Raw genomic sequence first — 23,092 nt, forward strand, 5'->3', positions numbered from 1 at the left:
GTGATGGCTCACATCTGTAATCCCAGCATTTTGGGAAGCCAAGGCGGGCAGATTGCTTGAGGCCAGGAGTTCGAGAACATCCTAGCCAAGATGGTGAAACTCTGTCTCTACTACAAATATAAAAGTTAGCCAGGCATGGTGGTGCATGCCTGTAGTCCCAGCTACTTGAGAGGCTGAGGCTCAAGAATTGCTTGAACCTGGGAGGTGGAGGTTGCAGTGAGCTGAGATTGTGCCACTGCACTCCAGCCTGGGTGTCAGAGTGAGACTCTGTCTCAACAAAACAAAACAGAACAACAAAAGAAATACTTGTGTAGTGAATCAACAATTTTGACTTCATTTCTTTCACTTTCTCTAGTTCATTGTATTTCTGATTCATCCCCTCCATTTTTCCTTAACAATCTGCAATTCCTCCTTAACCAAGCTGTCATCAATGTCTATTGCTTTTAATTTTGCACTAAGCAATTTCCTAAAACTCGCGTTTTTTGAGTGGGCAACTTCTTTTCTCAGTACACACTGTGCCTCCTACACACTTCCAATCTGATAACTCTGATCACTGCATCTGAGATGTTTGCCAGTTACTGTCTTAGTCATCTCATCACACCTAGCTCATTTCCTCCCAGAAAGCCAGTAAAATCTGCAGCCTAGGAGCTGCAGGCAAAAACTCTATGAGGAATCTCTGGAGTGTGCTTTCTTTGCTGTTGCATGATTCTGATCAAAACTAATCACAAGGGGTTTCCTAACAAAAAAGAAAAAGAAAGGAAGAAAGAAGAAAAGAAGGGAGGAAAGAATTGCACAAATCGACATGATGCTCTTAAGTAGGTTATTCCTACTTCTAGCATTTTAGAGCACACAGTGATTTGCACACCACACTGTCTCATCTGCAGCGGTGTAGTTTGGTGGCTGTGGTCACACTAATCAAGTGCAATGGCAGCAGTGACAATGAGCTGTAATGTGGATGTGGAGAATGAGCAGGAATGTGAATATAAACCCCATGGAAAAGGGAATGTAGTTTAGCATTTCGTTTTATGTGATAAATTCACAAAATTTCCAGAATCATCAGTCAGTGAGTCTTTCCATTATTGTTCTCAGCTTAGTCAGATGCAATAAAAAAAGAATGATTTAAACAGTTAAGGCAGCCAAGGGGGAACTTTTGGCAGGTTCTGATGCTTCATTCTGGCATTTAATTAGAATCTTAGGCTGGGTACAGTGGTTCACTCCTGTAATCCCAGCACTTTGGGAGGCTGAGGAGGGTGGATCACTTGAGGTCAGGAGTTCGAGACCAGCCTGACCAACATGGTGAAACCCCATCTCTTCTAAAACATACAAAAATTAGCTGGGTGTGGTGGTGCACTCCTGTAATCCCAGCCACTCAGGAGGCTGAGGCAGGAGAACTGCTTGAAACTGGGAGGTGGCGGTTGCAGTGAGCTGAGATCATACCACTGCACTCCAGCCTGGGAGACAGAGCAAGATTCTGCCTCAAAAAAAAAAAAAAGAAAAAAGAAAAACTTATTTGAGGGCAGATTTGAGGGGCATGTCTCCCAAAATCTTGGGCTTAACCTGCACATCTGTGTTTCCATGTTGCCAGATTTGTGTCTGTTTCCATGCATTTTGTTTTATTCCACCCTTTCAGAGGTTTCTCGTGAATATGAATAAAATCTTGCTTTAATAGATACACACATTTTATGAAGTGCCAGTATTAAATCAACTTTGGAAAAAAAAAATCAGTCAGAGAGTACATTGTGTAGACAGCTTAAACACACCAAATAAAATGCCTTTAACGTCATGAACTGAAGAGGCCATTTAACTTGATCATTGAGGGCTCACTTTATTCAACAGCAATGACCTATTTAGAACCATGACTCAGACAGCTTCCCGTGTGAGCTTCCTTTCCTTGGAAGAAAAGAAAGAGAGAGAGAGAGAGAAAGAGAGAAAGAAAAGGAGAGAAAGGAAGAGAGAGAAAGGAATTTAATAAAAAGCAAAAAAAAAAAAAAAAAAAAAAAGAAAAAAGGAAAAGAGAGAAAGAAAGATAGCAAAAAAAGAAAGAAAAAAAAGAAAGGTAGTTTCTTGGGGTTCAAAGCAAAACATTTTTTATTTAAAAAAAGGAAAGAAAGGGAGAAAGAAATGGAAGAAGGAAAGAAAAGAAAGCCAGAGATAGAGGGAGGGAGGGAGGGAGAGAGAGAGAGAGAGAGAGTGGGGTGGCTGTGTAGCGTCTCCTTTTCTTCTAAATATTTTAATCCCATGTCTTCAAGGGCTCCAGAAGTACTATACAGTTATGTTCATAATGCCTCTAACTCACATCATGACAAGATTATGTAGGTGAGCCATGTCCCCATGTTTTACAGAGTTCTTTCATACACAAATTTAATTTTAAAAAATCCTTTCTAGCCCTCCCTCCTTCATTTAACTCTGTCACGTCTCCTTTTGATGCCAGGATTCCTTCTCTTCCACCCTAACTTGGCTCCTGTAGTTCAAGTGCTCCTGCAGGCTCCGCCCACCCTGCCTCCAAACTGCTCTCTCCCCTCTTTCAGCCCTTCTTCCCTCTTGTCAGTTTCATTTTCCTGAAACACAGCTCCATGATGTCATCTCTGCTCAAATACTTTTGTGTCTCTTGTTTGCTTTGCTGAGCAAGTTCAACTCTTCATTGGGACTTTCAATGTATTCTACACACCAAACCCCGTGTTTTCGTTTTTTTTTTTTTTTTTTTTTTTTCTACTACTTTCCCGTTTTTGATTAATTTCCTTCAGTCATGCTGGTCCACTCCTGTCCAGTGATCTTACTCTTTTCCCACTTACCCCATTCCGTATTTTTATTTTTAGTAAGTATTATTCTTGTTGTAGGCTTTGTGGAATTTTCTTCGAAGCTGTCACCTATTTATGAAGGATTAGGGCTAATTATTAGTGGGGGATAGGTTGTGGTATTGTATTAAATTTTGGTGGGGTTTTTGTGGGTTTAATTTTTTTTTTTTTTTGAGACAGGGTCTTGCTCTGTTGCCCAGGCTAGAGTGTAGTGGCATAATCTTGGCTTACTGCAACCTGTGCCTCCCAGGTTAAAGTGAGTCTCCTGCCTCAGCTGGGATTAGAGGTGTGTGCCATCACATCTGGCTAATTTTTGTATTTTTAGTAGAGACCAGGGTCTTGCCATGTTGGCCAGGCTGATCTCAAACTCCTGACCTCAAGTGATCCACCCGCCTCAGTCTCCCAAACTGCTGGGATTATAGGCGTGAGCTACTGTGCCTGGCTGGCTTAATGGTTTTTGAAATTTATTTGGAGGGAATGATTGTTGGTTTTCGGTAGATGACAGTGATAGCTACGGAGGAGTACCCTGGGGCTTGGGGATCAAGTGTTGCCACGGGGGACCCTTCCCCTCTCTTTTGTGTTAGTCACAAACCCTTCTATTCCAGGCAAAAGCTCACCCTCCCCTCTCTAAGACTATCTGAATCCTAAGGAATCCTTCATTCTTTGGATTTCATTAAACCCAAGGAAAGAGTCTTGTGTGGAAAGATGTATGGGACTCTTCTTAGAGTGCCAAGCATTAAATAAGAGAAGGTGTATTCCTGGGAACAAACTCCTGGCAGAGTAATAACATGATGATAAACGTACTTTAAATGTAAGTTTACTGAATGACTGACAAATTCTATTACGACTACAGGAGAAAGGAGAAGTCACTGCAGCCTCAACCTCCTGAGCCCAAGTGATCCACTCGCCTTAGCCTCCTGAGTAGCTGGGCCTACAGGCATGCACGACCATGCCTGGCTAAATTTTAAATTTCTTTTGTAGAGACGCAGTCTCACTATGTTGCCCAGGCTGGTCTCAAACTCCTGGCCTCAACAATCCTTTCATCCAGTGGAGATATTTATTGCAGTTTCAGACTTTCTTCTACACCCATTAAAACAAGTACCCACTAATTGTTGGGTGCCTTTTCCTTTTACATTTTTTTCCAGCTAGTGTATATTCTGCATGATGGAAAGATTTTGGAGAGCCTCTAAAATATATTTATAAAATCTTGCCAATTCTTATTTTTTAAATTTTATTTTTTCTTTGATACACAATGTTTTATGTATTTATGGAGTTACATGCACAGAATATGTAATGAGCAGGTCAGGGTATTTGGGGGAGCCACTGCCTTGACCGTCTATCATTTCTATGTGTTGGGAACATTTCAAGTCTTCTAGCTACTTTGAAATATACAACACATTGCTGTTAACCATGGTCACTCTACATTGCCATTGAATAGCGTGTCTTATTTGTTCTATCTAACTTAATTGATAACCTTTCATGGAGAGGCTGAATGAAGAATGAATGAACAGGGTGGGTCATATGAAGGCCTTTATCTTTTTTTTTTTCGATCTTACTCACATATTGTATTTTATTTCTTATGAAAACGGCTACCCAAAGAAGTCATTGTAGCAGCCTACTATTCTAAGGCAGCAACTATAACTTAAATGCTAACAAACTCACTCCATAAGACCTAAAACCCTTCCCCAGGGCTGTAATGGGTATTTAAGTTTCCCAAGCCCAGTGACAACTAATGATTTTTATTACCTATCGAATAGGAACAAATGGATTTTAATAGTTCCCCTATAGCTGAAAAACTCCACAAACAATACGTTGCCTCTACCTACATGATCCATTGACTCATGCCAGAAATACTTTCTAAAATGCTTACGACTGTGATGTTCAAACTGGGCTCTGGCTACTTCTGGTGGTTATTTGGTGTTATGCCAAGGCATATTGGAAGGCCTTTATCTTTTTTAAGGAAAAGGAAATTTTAAAAGCTAAGTGAAATTTTTTTCACTGCTCCACCTCAGCTGTGTTGCATTCACTTCCTCAGTCCCCCTTGAGTCACCTGTGAGGAAGCCCTCCTGCCTCAACAAAGAGGGCGCTCTTCCCTCACTCAGCACCTTTCTCTCCACCTCTCAACTTAACCAGCTGGTGGGTGTGTCCTTGGGTGTGACCAGGTGGGTCCTCTGCCCTGTCCTCTCTTAATCGAAGACTTCTTTCTAATTTCCACATAAGAGGACCATCCACTTGTTCAGTCACCAAATATTTATTCCAATTTGTTATGGACCAGGTATGGTCTCTGCCCACTGCATGCTGACTTCCTGGTCGGGCAGACAGGCAAATAAAAAGCCGTAAGGTAAACATTGCAACTTGTGGAAAGGACTCTAGTGGAAACAAGGTATGGATATAGAGATTATTATTTTTTTTTTTTAAGGGACAGAGTCTTGTTCTGTTGCCCAGGCTGGAGTGCACTGGTGCGATCATAGCTCACTGCAGCCTTAACTCTTGGGCTTAAGTGATCCTCCTCCTCAGCCTCCCGAGTAGCTGGGATTACAGGTGTGCACCACCATACCTGGCTTATTTTCGTATTTTTAGGAGAGACAGGGTTTTGCTATTTCGGCCTGGCAGGTCTCGAACTCTTGACCTCAAATGAACTGCCCACCTCGGCCTCTGAAAGTGCTGGGATTACAGGCATGAGCCACCATGCCCCGCCGTCTACGTGCAAATTTCTTCTTGGCATTCATTTAGGAATCTTAGAGTTGTCACTTTGACAGACTCCACAGCAAAAGCACAAGGTAAACTATTTCTTTTGTGTAATAAACCTGTAAGGAAATGTCCTACAATAAAATCCTGAAATGACGTGCTAAAGACCACTCCAGGGTCGTTAAAACTTATGAATTTCTGGAAATTACTTTTAGTATTTTAGCTTTCTAGGATGTTGTTTCAGGTACCAATGTAACAGTAACATCAAATGGTGGCTTAGTGATGAATTAACATCAGCAGGTTAATTCCAATTTTTATGGAACACAATTTACTGCTGGATAGCCATTTAACACATGAATCTATTATGCTGTCTTCAGAGTAGAGAGAAGTATGCTGTTTTATAGTCAGAGTCCTTGTGGCTTCACTTTGGGTGGCCAAAGCAGGTGGATCACTTGAGGTCAGGAGTTTGAGACCAGCCTGTCCAATGTGGTGAAACCCCATCTCTACTAAAAATACAAAAATTACCCGGGCATGGTGGCAGGTGCCTGTAATCCCAGCTACTTGGGAGGCTGAGGCAGGGGAATCATTTGAAACCAGGAGGTGGAGGCTGCAGTGAGCTGAGATCATGCCACTGCACTCCAACCTAGGGACAGAGTGAGACTCTGTCTAAAAAAAAAAGTCCTTATGGCTCTATAGCGATCCTAAGATTATTACACATATTTTTATTAAATGTGGCTGCTATTTTTTTCCTACCCAGGCATTGCATAACAATAACAACCACAAGTATGAGAGATTAAGCTTGTGTAATAGACTAATCCATTTTACTTAGAAAGCCAAGCTGTTCAGGGATAAGGGATACAAGCTAGGTCAGTACTGCTGAACAAAAACAAATTCCGGATTGCTTTTATTCACAGCAAACTTGCATTTCAAGTAACATTCCACGAACATCATTTTCGTTAGGAAACAACCCTTCTTTCCAGTTTATGTATTTATGTCAGAATCTAAACAGTCTTTTCACTTCATTATTATTAAGCACTGGCAGATGTGGAACTCCAAGTTAAAACTGGAGGTGTTCTTCCTATTATTTAATAGCTTACATTCTTTTTAATAGAAAAAAAGGCAAAGTGCTGAAATGCGCTCTTAAGAGGTCCTTTTCTCTTCCCTCCCAAGATTTTGTACGTGTCATTGAACCTGTGTAAATGTCTTACTGAAGAGCCTAGGTGGGGAGGATGAATGAGAAAAAAAAGGCAGATGAATAAATAAAGGGAAAGCTTCCTTTTCAGAAGGTGCCTGGAAAGATGAGTAGAAAAGGATTAGAACAAGGTGGGCAAAGGGGTTTTGCTGTCTGAAATAAGATTGGAAGGAAGCTTGGAGAAGAAAGATTTGGTCTGCATGGTGTCTTGGAAGCATTCTAAAAAGAGTGTTTTAGAAAGGGGAGATCATTAAAAGGATTCACACAGCCATTTGTATGAATTGGAAAACCTGGGAGAGTGTCTGAAATGTCCTGTGAGTGCTGACCTGAAATGCAGGTCACCGATGCCCCCAGACATCAATGCAGTCTGAGCACAGCTACATTAACAAACCTTTCCAGCCAGTGTTGAAAGATCATCACCTCCGATTATCTGCATCTCACCCATGGACTGGTCATTCTGCAAAAAAGGAGAAAAAAAAGGGAGACAATTTTACCACGCAAGAAAACCTTTAAAGCACATTTTCCTGTTTACCCAGTTAGTGGCCGGAATGTGCCTTACAAATATAGCACAAATAGCTAATAGGGATTCATGGTTGCCTATGGTTACCAAGAGCCACGCTCCTGCTACTGCCCTTGAGACAAAGCTTTCTAATGGCTGGTGGGGAGAGGGTGGGTATGCAGGGGGAATGGGAGAGTGGAGAGAGGACAGACAAACCGAACATGAAGCAAAACACTCTGGAAGGTGCCTGAGCCTATCCTGGAGCAGAGGGAACTGGAGAAGACAGCCACACTCCTGTGCTTCGCCTACCTAGGGGTGGACCGAGTACGTGTCAGCTTTGCCACCAAGCCCTGATTAAAGATCTGCAGTGGAGAACAGTCAGGTTCTGGTTTCCTGAGAGACTGGAGGCCTCCTCTACTCCCCACCATCGGAGATCCGGCCCCTCATCTGACATCCAGAGCAATTCTAACAGGCCATGAATCAAGAAGTACTGTACTTAGACCTTCTGACATGAAGGATGAGGCCTCAGACAATTTCTGCAGGTCCTAAGAATGTGACACTCAGAACTACATGTGTGTGTGTATATGTATATACACAAAATATATATAATATACAAAATATATATACAAAATACATATATACAAAATATATATGCACGTGTGTGTATATATATGTGTGTGTGTATATGTATATGTGTGTGTGTATATATATACACATATACTTTTTTTTTTTTTTCTTTGAGACAGGGTCTCACTTTTGCCCAGGCTGGAGTGCAGTGGCATGATCACAGCTCATTGCAGCCTCAATCTCCCAGGCTCAAGCCATCCTCCCGTCTCGGCTTCCCAAGTAGCTGAGACTACAGGCAGGCACATACCACAGTGCCCTGGCTAATTTTTTTTCTTAATTTATTTTTATTTTTAGTAGAGAAAAGGTCTTGCTATGTTGTCCAGGCTGTTCTTGAACTCCTGAGCCCAAGTGATTCTCCTGTCTTGGCCTCCCAAAGTGCTGGGATTACAGAGAGGAGCCACCACGGCTGGCCTTAGAACCATATTTAGAAGACTTTTCATTGAAATCATGTTAGAGTTTATGATCATTTACTTTCATCATGTTTGTGTATGGTATATTATCCTGTCCTAATGAAACCTCACAAAACAAACAAACAAAAGGGATTGTTACATAGTGACCATCATAATAGAATGACACAGAGGCAAAACAAGAAACAGAACCAGCCACTTGTCTCCCAGCCTCATTACAGACCCACATTAAAGGAAGCAAAGCCAATATATTCAGGCAGTCTGTTTCATGACCAAGCAAGAATGCTGTGATGTTGCAATCCCTTGATTCTAACAATAACCTTGGGGAGAAAAAGACGATCTAGGCACCATATGTGCTACATGCTGAACCAGGAAACGTCTTTAGTTACTGCTGTGGACAGCTGTCACTTTTGCTAGCTCAGCATCTTCCTCCTTTATCCTAGCAAAGAGGCCCTCCCTCTTCCTGGGGGGAGTCCATTCTGCACGGTTCAGGTAGGGCCAGGCCTTCACAGTGCAGGCCAACCAACTGGGCCTGAAGCTATATCCAACCGCAGACTTTCCAGCTACTCAAGCCAATTCCTTTAGGAATTTTCTTGGGCTGGTTTGAAGACTCACTTGTAAGTGAGTCTCTATCTAGAGGTACAGTTACTTTGTTATGGAGTTGGTCATCTGGGAAGGGAAAAAGGAGCCAAACCACCAGTAGGACAGATTTGCCAATGAAACACATTTTGTCTTTTTACCTTGCTGCTCAAACGAAAAAAAAAAAGACCTTAAAATTTTTTACCTTTTTTTTTTTTTTTTTAAAGAGACAGGGTCTCACTCTGTCACTTAGGCTGGAGAGCAGTGTTGCAATCATAGTTCACTGCTGCCTGAAACTCCTGGGCTCAAGCGATCCTCCTGCCTTAGCCTCTCAAGTAGCTGGGACTACAGGTGTGCACCACCATGCCTGGCCAAATATCTTTTTACTTCTGCTTGGTAAAGCATTCACTCCTTACCATGGATGGTTGGAGGGAGCACAGGCAGACAAGGAGAGAGGCTTCACACACTAGCTCATCCTAAAAGTGGCCCACTAAGTTAGATAAACCCAGTTATTTTATTCTTACGGGAACTGATATATCAAAAGGAGAAATATCAAAGGATATTCAGAATTTACAGATGTTTCGTTGTTTTTGTACATTTATCATTAGATATTGACAAGTAGTCATGATAGTGGTCTTTTTGACTTGTCAAAAATGTCAAAGGAGAAAATTTTCTTGTCACTGCTAGAGGTGCTGAAATAGAGGAATTAACATAGGAAGAATTTCTGCACGTTAGACTTAAATATGTTAATAGCAGCAGGAAAAATAAAATGTCGGTACTTCCAGGGGACTGGGTTATACAGAATTGAATACAACTACTAAACCACAAAGTTTAATGTAACCAGTGAGATTTATAGTCTGTCAGATCAGAGTAAATTTCACAATAGTTCTACATTTTCATCTTCATTCTATTGATTAAAACCAAAAACCAAAAAAATCAGAGAACTAAATAATGTGCTAAAAGCCATAGAGTATGTTGCCAAGCAAGTGTTACTGAAGAAATTCTTCTTCCAAGTGTATAAACATGTTTTTTAAAAAAATTTTTAATTGACCAACAACTACTGTATATATTTGATATGATTAGGCTGTGTCCCCACCCAGATCTCATCTTGAACTATAGTTCTCATAATCCCCACGTGTCATAGGGAGGGACCCAGCGGGAGGTAAATGAATCATGGCGGCAGTTCCTTCATGCTGTTCTCATGACAATGAGTGAGTTCTCACGAGATCTGATGGTTTTATTAGGCGGCTTTTCCCCCCTGCTTCCTTCTGCACTTCTCCTTCCTGCCATCATGTGAAGAAGGGCATGTTTGCTTCTCCTTCCGCCATGATTGTAGGTTTTCTGAGGCTTTCCTAGCCCTGTGGAACTGTGAATCAATTAAGCCTCTTTCCTCTATAAATTAACCGGTCTCGGGTATGTGTTGTTATTAGCAGCATGAGAATGGACTAATACAATATTTATGAGGTACAATGTGATGTTACGATACATTTCTGCATTGTGGAATGATCAGATAAGGCTAATTACCATATCCATCACTTCAAATATTTATCATTTCTTGTGTTGAGAACATTTAAAATCCTCTTTTAGCTATTTTGAAATATATATTAATTATAGTCTCTGTGCTGTGCAACAGAACACCAGAACTTATTCCTCCTATCTACCTGTAACTTTGCATCCACTGACCAACCTCTCCCTTTTCCCTATTCTCCCCTGCTGCCCCCAGCCTCTGGTAAGCACCATTCTATTCTCTACTTCTGTGAGTTAAACTTTTTTATATTACATATAAATGCAATTATATGGTATTTATCACTCTGTGCCTGGCTTATTTCACTCAGCATAATGTTCTCAGTCCATTCATGTATATACATGTTTTTAATATTAGATTTGTCCTTAATTCATCTGGAATTTATATCTTCCAAGTGGGTATACTGTCAATTGTTCCAATATAATTTATTGAATTATTATTTTTCCCTACTGGTTTGAAACATTATTTTGATCATATCTATCATTCTCATATGTAAGGGTCAGTTTCTGTATTTTTCTAATCTAACACATCTACATAAACATTAATTAATCTAACATGTCCAATTAATTAATTAATCTAACTTATCTATTTCCAACACCCAAATCATATTGTTATAATTCTCGTGGTCGTTTCCTTTTTCTTTTCTTTTTTTTTTTTTTTCAGACACAGGGTCTTGTTCTGTCACCCAGGCTGGAGTGCACCCTCAAACCCCTGGCTGCCAGTGATCCTCCTGCCTTGGCCTCCCAAAGTGCTAGGATTATAGGTGTGAGCCACCACGCCTTGCCTTATCATAGCTTTTTAACATGTTTTAATATTTGGTAGGACTAGTCCACTTTTTAGTTCTTTTTAAAAATTGCCTTGAGGCGGAGGGTGGTGGCTCATGCCTGCAGAGGCAGGCACTTTTGGAGGCTGAGGCAGGAGGATTGCTTGAGCCCAGGAGTTTGAGACCAGCTTGGGCAACATAGTGAGATCAACATTTCTACCAAAACAAAACAAAAAACCCCACAAACCCAAAACTGTCTTGGTAACTTTTATACATTTTCTTTTTTCCTGTCTGGTGGGTTGTACAAAGATCAACTGAATTAATGTATATGGAACATTTAGAACAGAACCCGGCACATGGTTAGCATTCCGTAAATGCTAGACAGGATTAATTTCTTTTCTAAAAATTGTATGGCCAGGGGCTGTGGCTCACACCTATAATCCCAGCACTTTGGGAGGCTGAAGCAGGTGGATCACAAGGTCAGGAGTTCAAGATCAGCCTGACCAATATGGTGAAACCCCATCTCTACTAAAAATACAAAAATGAGCCAGGTATGGTGGTGCATACCTGTAGTCCCAGCTACTCGGGAGGCTGAGGCAGGAGAATCGCTTGAACCTGGAAGGTGGAGGTTGCAGTGAGCCAAGGTCACACCACTGCACTCTAGCTTGGGCGAAAGAACGAGACTCCGTCTCAAAAAAACATTGTATTATTATTAATTTAATTTAATTTAATTTTTTATAGAGATGAAGTCTCACTGTATTGCCCAGGCTGGTCTCGAACTCCTGGCCCCAAGCAATACTCCCACCTCAGTCTCCCAATTTTTTTCTTCCTTCCCCCAACCCCCGACCCTGACTCAGCCCCTGAGGAAATGGCTACTCCTCAGTCCTCCACTGGTACACTGGACTCTAGAGCTCCCCTGGTTTACACACTCCAGAAAAATAAGCCTTTTATTTCCCACTGGGATGGTGAAGGAAACTTAGAGGTTCAGCTTCTCCACTCAAAGGCTTTCAACAACCTTGTTCTTTTCATTCCATTCCTTCCTCACTCCACCTTCTAAAAACCTACTCCTGAGCCCTTCAGAAATTTGTGGCACGACCCCCCTACTTCTCACTGTTGGTGTCCTCCACAGGCATTTTGATGTTCATTTTCCCTATTTGGCCGAGTCAGTGCTCTTCCTTGATCAGGCACGTACCACCAAGCCGGGCTAATTTTTTTTTTTTTCAGTAGAGATTGGGTCTCACTATTTTGCTCAAGCTGGTCTCGAACGACTGGGCTACAGTGATCCTCCTGCCTCAGCCTCCCAATCACTGGGATTAGAGCCATGATATCCCCATCAGGCCTAACCATGATATTTTTCTAATGGCTCAAAATCATCCTATATCTCTTGGATTGATGTTTGTGTGTTTTTAATGAACGTCACTGGTTTGAAGAAAGATGAACAATCCCAAATAAAATATTACAAGTAAGACTAGTCTATTGTTTTATTTTCTTTCGCTACCTTTGTGTATTTTTAAAGCAAAGTAATGTGAGCTTCATATAATAAGTTGGTTTTTCTATGAGCTAGAAGATTCTGTATATAAATGGATTTAGCTGTTTTGCTAATGTTCAGTAGAGCTCAGAATAAGTTTTATTTTATTTTATTTTATTTTATTTTATTTTATGTTAGAGACAGAGTCTTGCTCTGTTGCACAGGCTGGAGTGCAGTGGTACAATCTCGGCTCACTGCAACCTCCACCTCCCCAGTTCAAGCAATTCTCCCACTTCGCCCTCCCGAGTAGCTGGGATTACAGGTGTGTGCCACCACGATGGGCTAATTTTTGTATTTTTAGTAGAGATGGGGTTTTGCCATGTTGGTCAGGCTGGTCTCGAACTCCTGGCCTCAAGCAATCTGCCTGCCTCAGCCTCCCAAAGTGCTGGGATTACACGTGTGAGCCACTGTGCCTGGCCAGAATAGATATTATTTAATCTCCAATTTGAAAATGAAGAAACAGAGATAATAAGAGTTTAAGAAACTTTCCCAAAGAGGGCTGGGCACAGTGGCTCACGCCTGTAATCCCAACACTTTGGGAGGCCGAGGCGGGTGGATCACTTGAGGTCAGGAGTTTAAGACCAGCCTGGCCAACATGGTGAAACCCCATCTCTACTAAAAATACAAAAAGTAGCCGGGTGTGGTAGCACGTGCCTGCAATTCCAGCTACTCAGGAGGCTGAGGTGGGAGAATCGCTTGAACCCGGGAGGTGGAGGTTGTAGTGAGCCAAGATTGCACCACTGCACTTCAGCCTGGGTGACAGAGCGAGACTCTGTCCAAAAAAAAAAAAAAAAAACTTTCCCAAAGAGGTGCTGCTAGTAAGTGAATGAGTCCAGTTCAATCCTAGATTCGCCTGACTCCACAACATTCTGGTGGAGCCCCTGGCTCTCCCCAGTATTCCTGGGGGAAAGAAGCACATCGTGGGTGCTCTCTGGAGAGAAACACCAAGGGGTACAGGGTCTGGCTGCATCAGTGAAGTCAGAGGCATAAGCTGAAATGGACAGGAGAAATCAACATCTCCGTAGGAATGCTGTTGGCAGAGGATGTGTGGATTTACTTAAATACAAAAGGAAACCTCTGACCTATAGTCACGCATCTTTGGAAAAACTATTTTGGAAATGTTAGGTGACCTGGTCTCTAGGTACTCCATACAGCATGTCAGATAGCACAGCAGGGGAGACGATTCCTCACCAAACAGACAATTTGGACTGCTTTGAGAACGTTCAGGAAAAAAACAAACTGAGGAAGAATAAATATCTTAAATATCCTGTCCTTCTGAGGAACCAGAAGAGGAAAAGTAAAGAAAATAAATAAACAAGAGAACCACTCTCTAAGCCATTCATTTCAAGAGTCAGAGCGCAACCTGCTTCAAAATCTCTACACAAAGGCTGTCTCAATATTCTCCGCCCCCACAGAGGCCTTAGCTTTGCTTTTCCCCTTCTTTCATCCTAATCCGTCCTCTCAGCTATTCTCCTGTGCTCAGGGAGGTCGCTGATACTCTATGAAATGGACAGAGATGCAAAACAGAGTCAGCAACATTTCATTGTAAGAAGATTTAATGATCAAGCTGGAGAGCTCCTAATTAAAATGTTGCAAATGGCTCGAATTGATTTTTTTCAAAACTCTGAGCATTTGATACCAGCTCAGATAATAAGGACAGGTGAATTGATTCTAGTATTCCTAGTTTTCCAGTCAGTGGTTGATGTGAGATGTGGCTTGCAATTGAGTCCCTCAGTCTTTTAAGCTACATGGAGCCAAAGTGGAAGCTGATGCAGAGCTAAGGTCAGTGAAGCTCTCACACCTGTCCCTTGCTTCCACCAGAGCTGTTCTGTCTCTGTTGTATTTACCGATTTTTTTTTTTTTTTTTTTTTTTTTCTTTTTGAGATGGGGTTTCGCTCTTGTTACCCGGGCTGCAGTGCAGTGTTGCAACTTTGGCTCACTGCAACCACCTCCCGGGATCAAGCGATTCTCCTGCCTCAGCCTCCCAAGTAACTGGGATTACAGGCACGTGCCACCATGCCCGACTGATTTTTGTATTTTTAGTAGAGACAGGGTTTCACTGATCTGGAACTCCTGACCTCAGAGGATCCGCCCGCCTCGGCCTCCCAAAGTGTTGGGATTACAGGAATGAGCCACCGTGCCCGGCTGTATTCACTGAATTCTAAAGAAGACACTGGGGAAGAAATGTTCTGCTATCAAAAAACCAAAAAAAACCCAGGATCGAGACCATCCTGGCTAACACGGTGAAACCCCGTCTCTACTAAAAAAAATACAAAAAACTAGCCGGACGAGGTGGTGGGCGCCTGTAGTCCCAGCTATTCGGGAGGCTGAGGCAGGAGAATGGCGTAAACCCGGGAGGCGGAGCTTGCAGTGAGCTGAGATCCGGCCACTGCACTCCAGCCCAGGCGACAGAGCGAGACTCCGTCTCAAAAAAAAAAAAAAAAAAAAAAACCCAAAAGTTTGAAAACTATTAGGTTGGTGCAAAAGTAACTGTAGTTTTTGCCTTTTTTCAAATGGCAAGGACTGCAATTACTTTTGCACCAACCTAATATCCTGTTAATGTTTTTATCTCTTGAAATCAACTTACCTTCTTTTCAGTTTCCTGTTCATTTAAATACCTATTTGGTGCTTAGATTGTTTTTGTGGAGAAATTCATGCTTTCAATCTCTGTGGGGTGAGTGGGGAGAAAGGAGAATGTGGAGACCAAGCGAACAGGCAGCTGGCGTCTCATGAATTCAGGCACCAGGCTGCCTGGGTTCCCGCCACAGCTCCACTTTTTGTGCACCAACCTTAAGGAAGTTATCTAACCTTTCAGCGCGTCAGTTTCCCTATGAATAAAGAGTATATTCAGAGTTCCCACTTCAGAGGAGCGTAGGGAGGATTAAATGAATCAGTACGCATTAAGCAGTTTGAAAAGTGCCTGGCATTTTATAATAAATAGTACATAAAGTATGCTCTGTCTTCTTGACATCTGCCTTTAGTATTTTTTTTCTTTTTTTTTTGAGACAGAGTCTTGCACTGTTGCCCAGGCTGGGGTGCAGTGGCATGAACTCAGCTCACTGCAACCTCCGCTTCCTGGGCTCAAGTGATTCTCCTGCCTCAGCCTCCCAAGTAGCTGGGATTACAGGCTACCAGGCCCGGCTAAATTTGTTGTTGTTGTATTTTTAGTAGAGATGGGGTTTCGCCATGTCTTTAGTCTTGCCTTTAATCTTAAGAAACATGCACATCTGTTTGAGTCTCCTGACATTGGTTTTGTGATTTATTCTTTGTTCATTCACACAGCAGATAATACATACATGTAAGCCATGTGCTCTGTGGTTAGGGTTTACTGAGGTGGACTGATGCCATGAGGCACATGGTTAAGAAGGACTGCTGTCCCTCTGGTGCCAATCTATTGATTGGCTACCACCTTGGAAACACACTCATCTGTGTGTTCCTTCGGGGTTTCTCAGTGAACTCCCAGCTCCCATGCTGCAGTGTCTGATGTTTACACTGAGCCATTGCATGGGCAAAATTTCCATCATTCCACTTTACTGCTTGCTTTTCTTTCTTTCTTTCTTATTTTTTTTTTTTTTTTTTTTTTTTTTGAGACGGAGTCTCGCTCTGTCGCCCAGGCTGGAGTGCAGTGGCGCGATCTCGGCTCACTGCAAGCTCCGCCTCCCGGGTTCACGCCATTCTCCTGCCTCAGCCTCCCGAGTAGCTGGGACTACAGGCGCCCACAACCGCGCCCGGCTAATTTTTTGTATTTTTAGTAGAGACGGGGTTTCACCGTGGTCTCGATCTCCTGACCTTGTGATCCGCCCGCCTCGGCCTCCCAAAGTGCTGGGATTACAGGCGTGAGCCACCGCGCCCGGCATCTTTCTTTCTTTCTTTTTCTTTCTTTCTTTCTTTCTTTCTTTCTTTCTTTCTTTCTTTCTTTCTTTCTTTCTTTCTTTCTTTCTTTCTTTCTTTCTTTCTTTCTTTCTTTCTCTCTCTTTCTTTCTTTCTTTTTCTTTCTTTCTTCTTTCTTTTTCTTTCTTTCCTTTCTTTCCTTTCTTCTTTTCTTTCTTTCCTTCCTCCCTCCCTCCTTCCTTCCTTCCCTCCTCCCTTCCTTCCTTCTTTCCTTCCTTCCTTCTTCCTTCCTTCTTTCTCTTCCTTCTTTCCTTCCTTCCTTCCTCCTTCCATCCTTTATCCCTCCCTCCCTCCTGCTTTCTTTCCTCTTTTTTCTTTCTTTCTTTCTTTTCCTTTCTTCCTTCCTCCCTCTCTCCCTCCCTCCTTCCTTCCTTCCTTCCTTCCTTCCTTCCCTGCCTTCCTTCTTCCTTCTTTCTCTTCCTTCTTTCCTTCCTTCCTTCCTTCCTCTTTCTGTCCTTCCTCCCTCCCTCCCTCCCGCTTTCTTTCCTCTTTTTTCTTTCTCTCTCTCTTTCTCTTTTCTTTCTTTCTTTCTCTTCCTTCCTTCTTCCTTCCTTCCTTTCTTCTTTCCCTTCCCTCCCTCCCTCCCCTCCCCTCTCCGCTCCTCTCCTCTCCTCTCCTCTCCTCTCCTCTCCTCTCCTCTCCTCTCCTCTCCTCTCCTCTCCTTTCCTTTGAGGCAGAGCCTCACTCTGTCATCCACGTCGGAAACGAGTGGTGCAATCATAGCTTACTGCAGCCTCGAACTCTTGGGCTCAAGCGATCTCCCACTTCAGCCCCGCAAGTAGCTGGGACTACAGATGTGCACCACCACACCCAGATACTTTTTTTATTTTTCTTTTTAGAGATGGGGTCTTACTATGTTGACCAGGCTGGTCTCAAATTCCTGGCCTCAAGTGATCCTCCTGCCTTGGCCTCCCAAAGCACCTGGCCTCACTTTGCTGTTTTCATCCTTTTTCTCGATGGACAGCGGCCACCTGGAGATCATGCTCTGATCCATGTTTGTACTTATTGGCTCTCCCTGGACCCATGTTGGTTTTTCTAGAGAGCTATTTACAGTCAGCAGGGCATGGAGTGATCCCGAAACTGCTTTGCAGGATGGAGGTAGAAGATCTGTGGTAGAACATGAGCATGGAGTTCCTGATATTTTTCCAGGTCTGGTTGCATTTTTATCTTGGGGATCAGGTCAACTCCTTTCTATAAATCCACAATTTTAGCTTGTGGGAATTTAAAAAAGAATTCACTACTTGTAAACAAAACAACCTCAACGATCACTCTAGTTTACAGGAAAAGTCAATATTCCACAAATTTCGATAAACATTGTTAATTACCAATTCCTTGTGACCTCTCTCATGATGGCCAATGAACACCGACCGCCGTTTTGCACTGAGGCCCCTGGAGTTCTGGGTACAGGACATGCAGTTTGGTTCTCGGTCTTGGCTGGGCATGGCTCACACCACACCTCTCCATCTCTCTTCAAGTGGGTAATTCTTATTCTTTCTTCAAGGCTCAGTTTGCGGGACACAGTGGCTCATGTCTGTAATCCCAGCACTTGGGGAGGCTGAGGCAGGCGGATCACCTGAGGTCAGGAGTTCAAGACCAGCCTGGCCAACACGGTAAAACCCTGTCTCTACTAAAAATACAAAAATTAGTCAGGTGTGGTGGCAGCTGCCTGTAATCCCAGCTATTAGGGAGGGTGAGGCAGGAGAATCGCTTGAACCCAGGAGGCAGAGGTTGCAGTGAGTCGAGATCTCACCATTGTACTCCAGCCTGGGTGACAGAGCGAGAATCTGCCTAAGGAAAAGAAAGGAAAAAGGAAAGGAAAGGAAAGGAAAGGACTCAGGCATCATCTCTTCTAGGAAGTTTTTTTTCCTGGACTCCCCCTGGCTTCCTCTGCATGGGTGCCCCAATAACACTATGCATATCTGGATGTCAACAAAGCACATTCGACTGAAATTTTCTGTGAATGTAGCAATTGCCGATGGAATGAAAACTTTTTCAGCATAGAAGCCGACTTTCATCCTAATTGTACCCCCAGTGGCTGGCATGTTGTAGCATTCAGCGTTCGTTGAGCCAGACTGAAATTTATAAGCACGCATGTTAGCTGTATTTTTAATACTTCTTCCCCGCCCACTTTAGCCACGAAATGTTGGCAAGCAACACTTCCTGTTATGTCTGAGTGATTCCCACCCAAACTACATTTCTTTATTCTCATTACTATTATTTTATTATCTCAGTTCCTGAAAAGCCTCCTTAATATATACTTTTTATTTTTATTTATTTACATTTTTTTAGAGATGGGGCTCTCACTATGTTGCCCAGGCTGGTCTCAGACTCCTGGGTTCAAGTGATCCTCCCACCTCAGCCTCCCAAGTAGCTGGGACTACAGGCGTGTGCCACCATGCCCCACAACCTCAAAATGTTAAAAAAATAAAATAAAATAAAAAACCCTAAATGCAAAAGGCCATGCGAATTCTGAACATTGAAAATACAAAAATACGAATTCTTGATATTTTAATACCAGTAGTTCATTGGATAATGAGTAAAGGATACATTTTTCAAGTGAAACTAGCAATTTTAGCCAGGAAAAAAATTATATCTATATATATGTAATTACATATATACAAATGTGTTTATATATAAACATATATACATAATTTATATATACAAATATTTATATATAAACATATAGAATATAAATATAATATCTATTATAATTATAAATAATAGAATATAAATATTGTATATCTATGTTCACCTGTACAATTTAGTTCATTTGAAAGTACATATCTATCTTGCATTTCCTGACTTTGGTGTGCCTGACTCTCCAAACGTGATGTGACTTTCTTCTAAGACAAAATGGCTTTCTGTTTAATGACAATGATTAATCACTGCATTGTGATTTGTATTCGACTCCACCCAGTTTCCAAGAGGGGTCCTGGTTAGCTAAGCGTAATCCCCACCACACAGAGAAAGGCGCTTTCCTTTATGAGAAAGAAAGGGAGGATGGGTCAGAAGGAGGGACACAACGATGGGAAGAATCCACAGGCTAATGGGAAGAAAGAAAGGCCACCACGCAAAAGGAAAAAGGGGAGGGGGGAAGGGAATGGATCTTTATTTCAATTTAGTTAGAGACGACCCCAGGAAAGAGGAAACTCAGTTTAAAAACAGAGTCAGCCGCATTGCTTTACATGAACTTTGTTTGAAACCTTGAAGCAGGATATCCTTCTGTTTTGAACCTTGGTATGGACTTCTTGTTTTGATTTAAATTATGTTTCTAAACCATGAGGCAGAAGGACAAACACACGGAGCCTCTTGACACATCTGAATGACCCCAAAGACTCCAGCAAAGTTTATGTTTTAAAATGTAGTTGATGATATCCTAGCGGTGATCATTTCTTAAGAGACCATTTTCTTTTTCGTTTTTCTTTCTTTTTCTTTTTTATTTGTTTAGACAGAATCTCGCTCTGTTGCCCAGGCTGGAGTGCAGTGGCGCAATCTTGGCTCACTGCAACCTCCGTCATCCGGGTTCAAGCGATCTCCTGCCTCAGCCTCCTGAGTAGCTGGGACTACAGGCACCTGCCACCATGTCTGGCCAACTTCTGTATATTTTTATATTTTAGTAGAGATGGGGTTTTGCCATATTGGCCAGGCTGGTTTAGAACTCCTGACCTCAAGTGATCCACCTGCCTCGGCCTCCCAAAGTGCTGGGATTACAGGTGTGAGCCATAGTGCCCAGCCAAGAGACCATTTCCTCCACACAATTATTATTATTTTTTTTTAAAAAGGGAAGATTTAGAATTATCACTTAAATAATTCAATGAAAATGATTGTTCAAAAGTAACAACATCTTAAACCAGCTCTCATGAAACTGTTTTAAGATTGCCAGGAGGATGACATGGTGTTGAGGAAGGGCCCAGGGAGAGAAGTGGCAGCAGATTCTGTGCCATGGAGCCATGGAAACTTCTAGAACACTCACCCACCTTCTGACATTTGACTGAATCTATCTTTATTTCCAAGCTACCGTATTTGGGCCCAAAAAGTTGAGCTCTGTGTGTCACTTCTCAGCTCAAAATATTTCTGAAGATTCCCATGCCTGCAAAAGTCTGGTTTTGTCATAACAATGGGCAGAGCCACCCGCAGAGCCAGGCAAGAGGAGCCCTGCATATCACAAATACCAAAACACAAAGACATTTATTGTTGCTGTTTTTCTTTTTGGTCTTATAAAGAAGATTTTTAGAAAGTTCTGTAACGGATTGAGCTAATGGAATTATTCAAGAGGACATGCAGGCTGAAGTAGGCCTCCTCTCCTCTTTGCAGGGTAGAGTTAGGGGCAGTGGTGGAGAAAAGAACAGCCTACCTGGGGAAATAGGCAAAGAGAAGGGGATATTGGCCACCCCAAATCACCCAGGGTAGGTGTCTCAGCAGGACGGCCTCCCCAGATGATGACGCTGCCTTCAACCCCTTGGCTCAGAAGGTGTAGTCTTGGAGGCATCTGAGTTGGAAAAGAGGGACATGGAGGAGAAGGACCTAGGTCCCCCAGTGCTCTGAAGAGCTTCCCGGGTCAGGTCCATCCAGGTTTCCGGAGGGTCCTGTCCCTACCTGGGGGCCCCGTCCTCAGCTCATGCCCAGCCTTGCCAGCAGATACCATGGTCTGCTCAGGCTTGCAGCCTGTAGGGATGAGCCTGGCTCCTTTAGTCAATCTCCAGGTCGAGTGAAAACCTGAGCTTGGCCATGAACAAAGCTATCAAGTTTCAAAACCTTAACTATCTGGGCAAAGGGTATGTGGATCGGCCTTTGTATTCTTGTCCTGGGACCCATAAATGTTAGGGGCAAGCCTGACTCTCAGAATCATTTACTGAGCATTTAAATTTACCAAGTGCCTGGCATATTAGTAAGCACATTACTTACATGAATCCTAACACGGTCCTATGAGGTACGATCGAGCAATCACACTCCTTAATATTTATCCAAATGAATTGAAAACTTGTCTGCAAAAAAATTACCAAATGTTTATAGCAGCTTTATTTATTTATTTATTTTGAGGCGGAGTCTCACTCTATTGCCCAGGCTGGAGTGCAGCGGCATGATCCTGGTTCACAGCAACATCGCCTCCCAGGTTCAAGTGATTCTCCTGCCTCAGCCTCCTGAGTAGGTGGGATTACAGGTGTGTGCCATCACACCAGGCTAATTTTTTAATTTTTAGTAGAGATGAGGTTTCACCACATTGGCCAGGCTGATCTAAACTCCTGACCTCAAGTGATCTGCCTGCCTTGGCTTCCCAAGTGCTGGGATTACAGGCATGAGCCACCGCACCTGGCCAGCAGCTTTATATGTAATTGCTAAACTATGGAGGCAACCCAGAGGTCCTTCAGTAGGTGAATGAATGAATGAATTGTGATGCATCCATGCAATGAATTATTATTCAGTGCAAATAAGAGTTATCAAGCCATAAAAAGACATGAAGAAAACTTAAATGCATATTACTAAGTGAAAGAAGTCAATCTGAAAGGCCACACACTGTAAGATTCCAACTAAATGACATTCTAGAAAAGGCAAAACTATGGAGACAGTAAAAAGATCATTGGTCGGCAGGGGTTAGGTGGGAGGCAGGGAGAAAGAGGCAAAACACAGGATTTTCAGGGCAGTAAAACTGTCTTGTATGATACTACTCCACTGGATTGATATCATCATACAGATCTAAACTCATAGAATGTACATCACCGAGAGTGAACCCTAATGCACACTAAGAACTTTGGGTGATAATGATGTGTTGATGTAGGTTTTCTTGTAACAAATGTTCAACTCTGGCAGGGGATGTTGATAAGCGGGGAGGCTATGGGGGGCTATATGAGAAATCCTGTACCTCCCAGACAGCTTTGCTGTAAAGCTAAAAGTACTCTGAAAAATAAAGTCGATTTTAAAAACAAATCTTATGAGGCAGGTAGTAGGTACTGTTCTCATCCCAATTTAAGTAACCTTGTTAAGTAATTTTGCCCAAGGTGCCACAGCTGGGAAGTCATGTTGCTGGAGCCAGGGTGGAGATTTAACACAAGACCCCATCTTGCTGCAAAGCCTCCACCTGACCAACAGGTTTGGCAGCTTCTCTATTGGCCTGATCACAATCTGCCTGTGAGTGTGACCTGCACTCCACTCCAGTGTGTTCCACTGTGCATGGATCACTTGTGCAGACTGTGATTCTGTATGTCTGGGGTGGGGCCTAGAATCTGTGTTTCCTTCTTTTTTTTCCCCCCTTACACTTGGGGTCTCATTATGTTGCCCAAGCTAGAGTGCAATGATGCCATCATAGCCCACTATAGCCTCGAACTCCTGGGCTCAAGAGATCCTCCTGCCTCAGTCTCCAGAGTAGCTGGGATTGCAGGTGTGTGCCACCATGCCCAGCTAATTTTTTACGCATTTCTAACCAGCTCCCAGGTGATGCGGGTGCTGCAGGTCCCCAGGCCACCCTTTGAGTAGCCCGGGTCTATGTTCCACCCACACCAACTTGTGGACTAAATCTAGTGCATACCCTGCATTTTACCATCTTTGTATTTTACATCTTTGTATCTTGTTAATACTCCCTCTGATAGGGTTTAGCTGTGTC

The 23,092-nt window shown here is 42.7% G+C and overlaps 1 protein-coding gene across 3 annotated transcripts in view; it reads right to left on the reverse strand.

The window, feature by feature from the left end:
* The window catches only part of PRTFDC1 (phosphoribosyl transferase domain containing 1), a 108,936-nt gene that overhangs the window by 15,717 nt on the left and 70,127 nt on the right, over nt 1-23,092 (reverse strand). For all 3 annotated transcript variants that reach the window (XR_012417538.1, XM_005564805.4, XM_005564804.4), the window contains one exon: nt 7,067-7,132. Coding sequence is in view for 2 of the 3 variants with exons in the window: in XM_005564805.4 (XP_005564862.1) it covers nt 7,067-7,132 (66 nt within the window). In the remaining variant the exon portion in view is untranslated. The remainder of the gene's footprint in view (nt 1-7,066; nt 7,133-23,092) is intronic.

The sequence above is a fragment of the Macaca fascicularis genome, chromosome 9 (assembly GCF_037993035.2).
Source record: "Macaca fascicularis isolate 582-1 chromosome 9, T2T-MFA8v1.1".
In the NCBI taxonomy this organism is placed as follows: domain Eukaryota; kingdom Metazoa; phylum Chordata; class Mammalia; order Primates; family Cercopithecidae; genus Macaca; species Macaca fascicularis.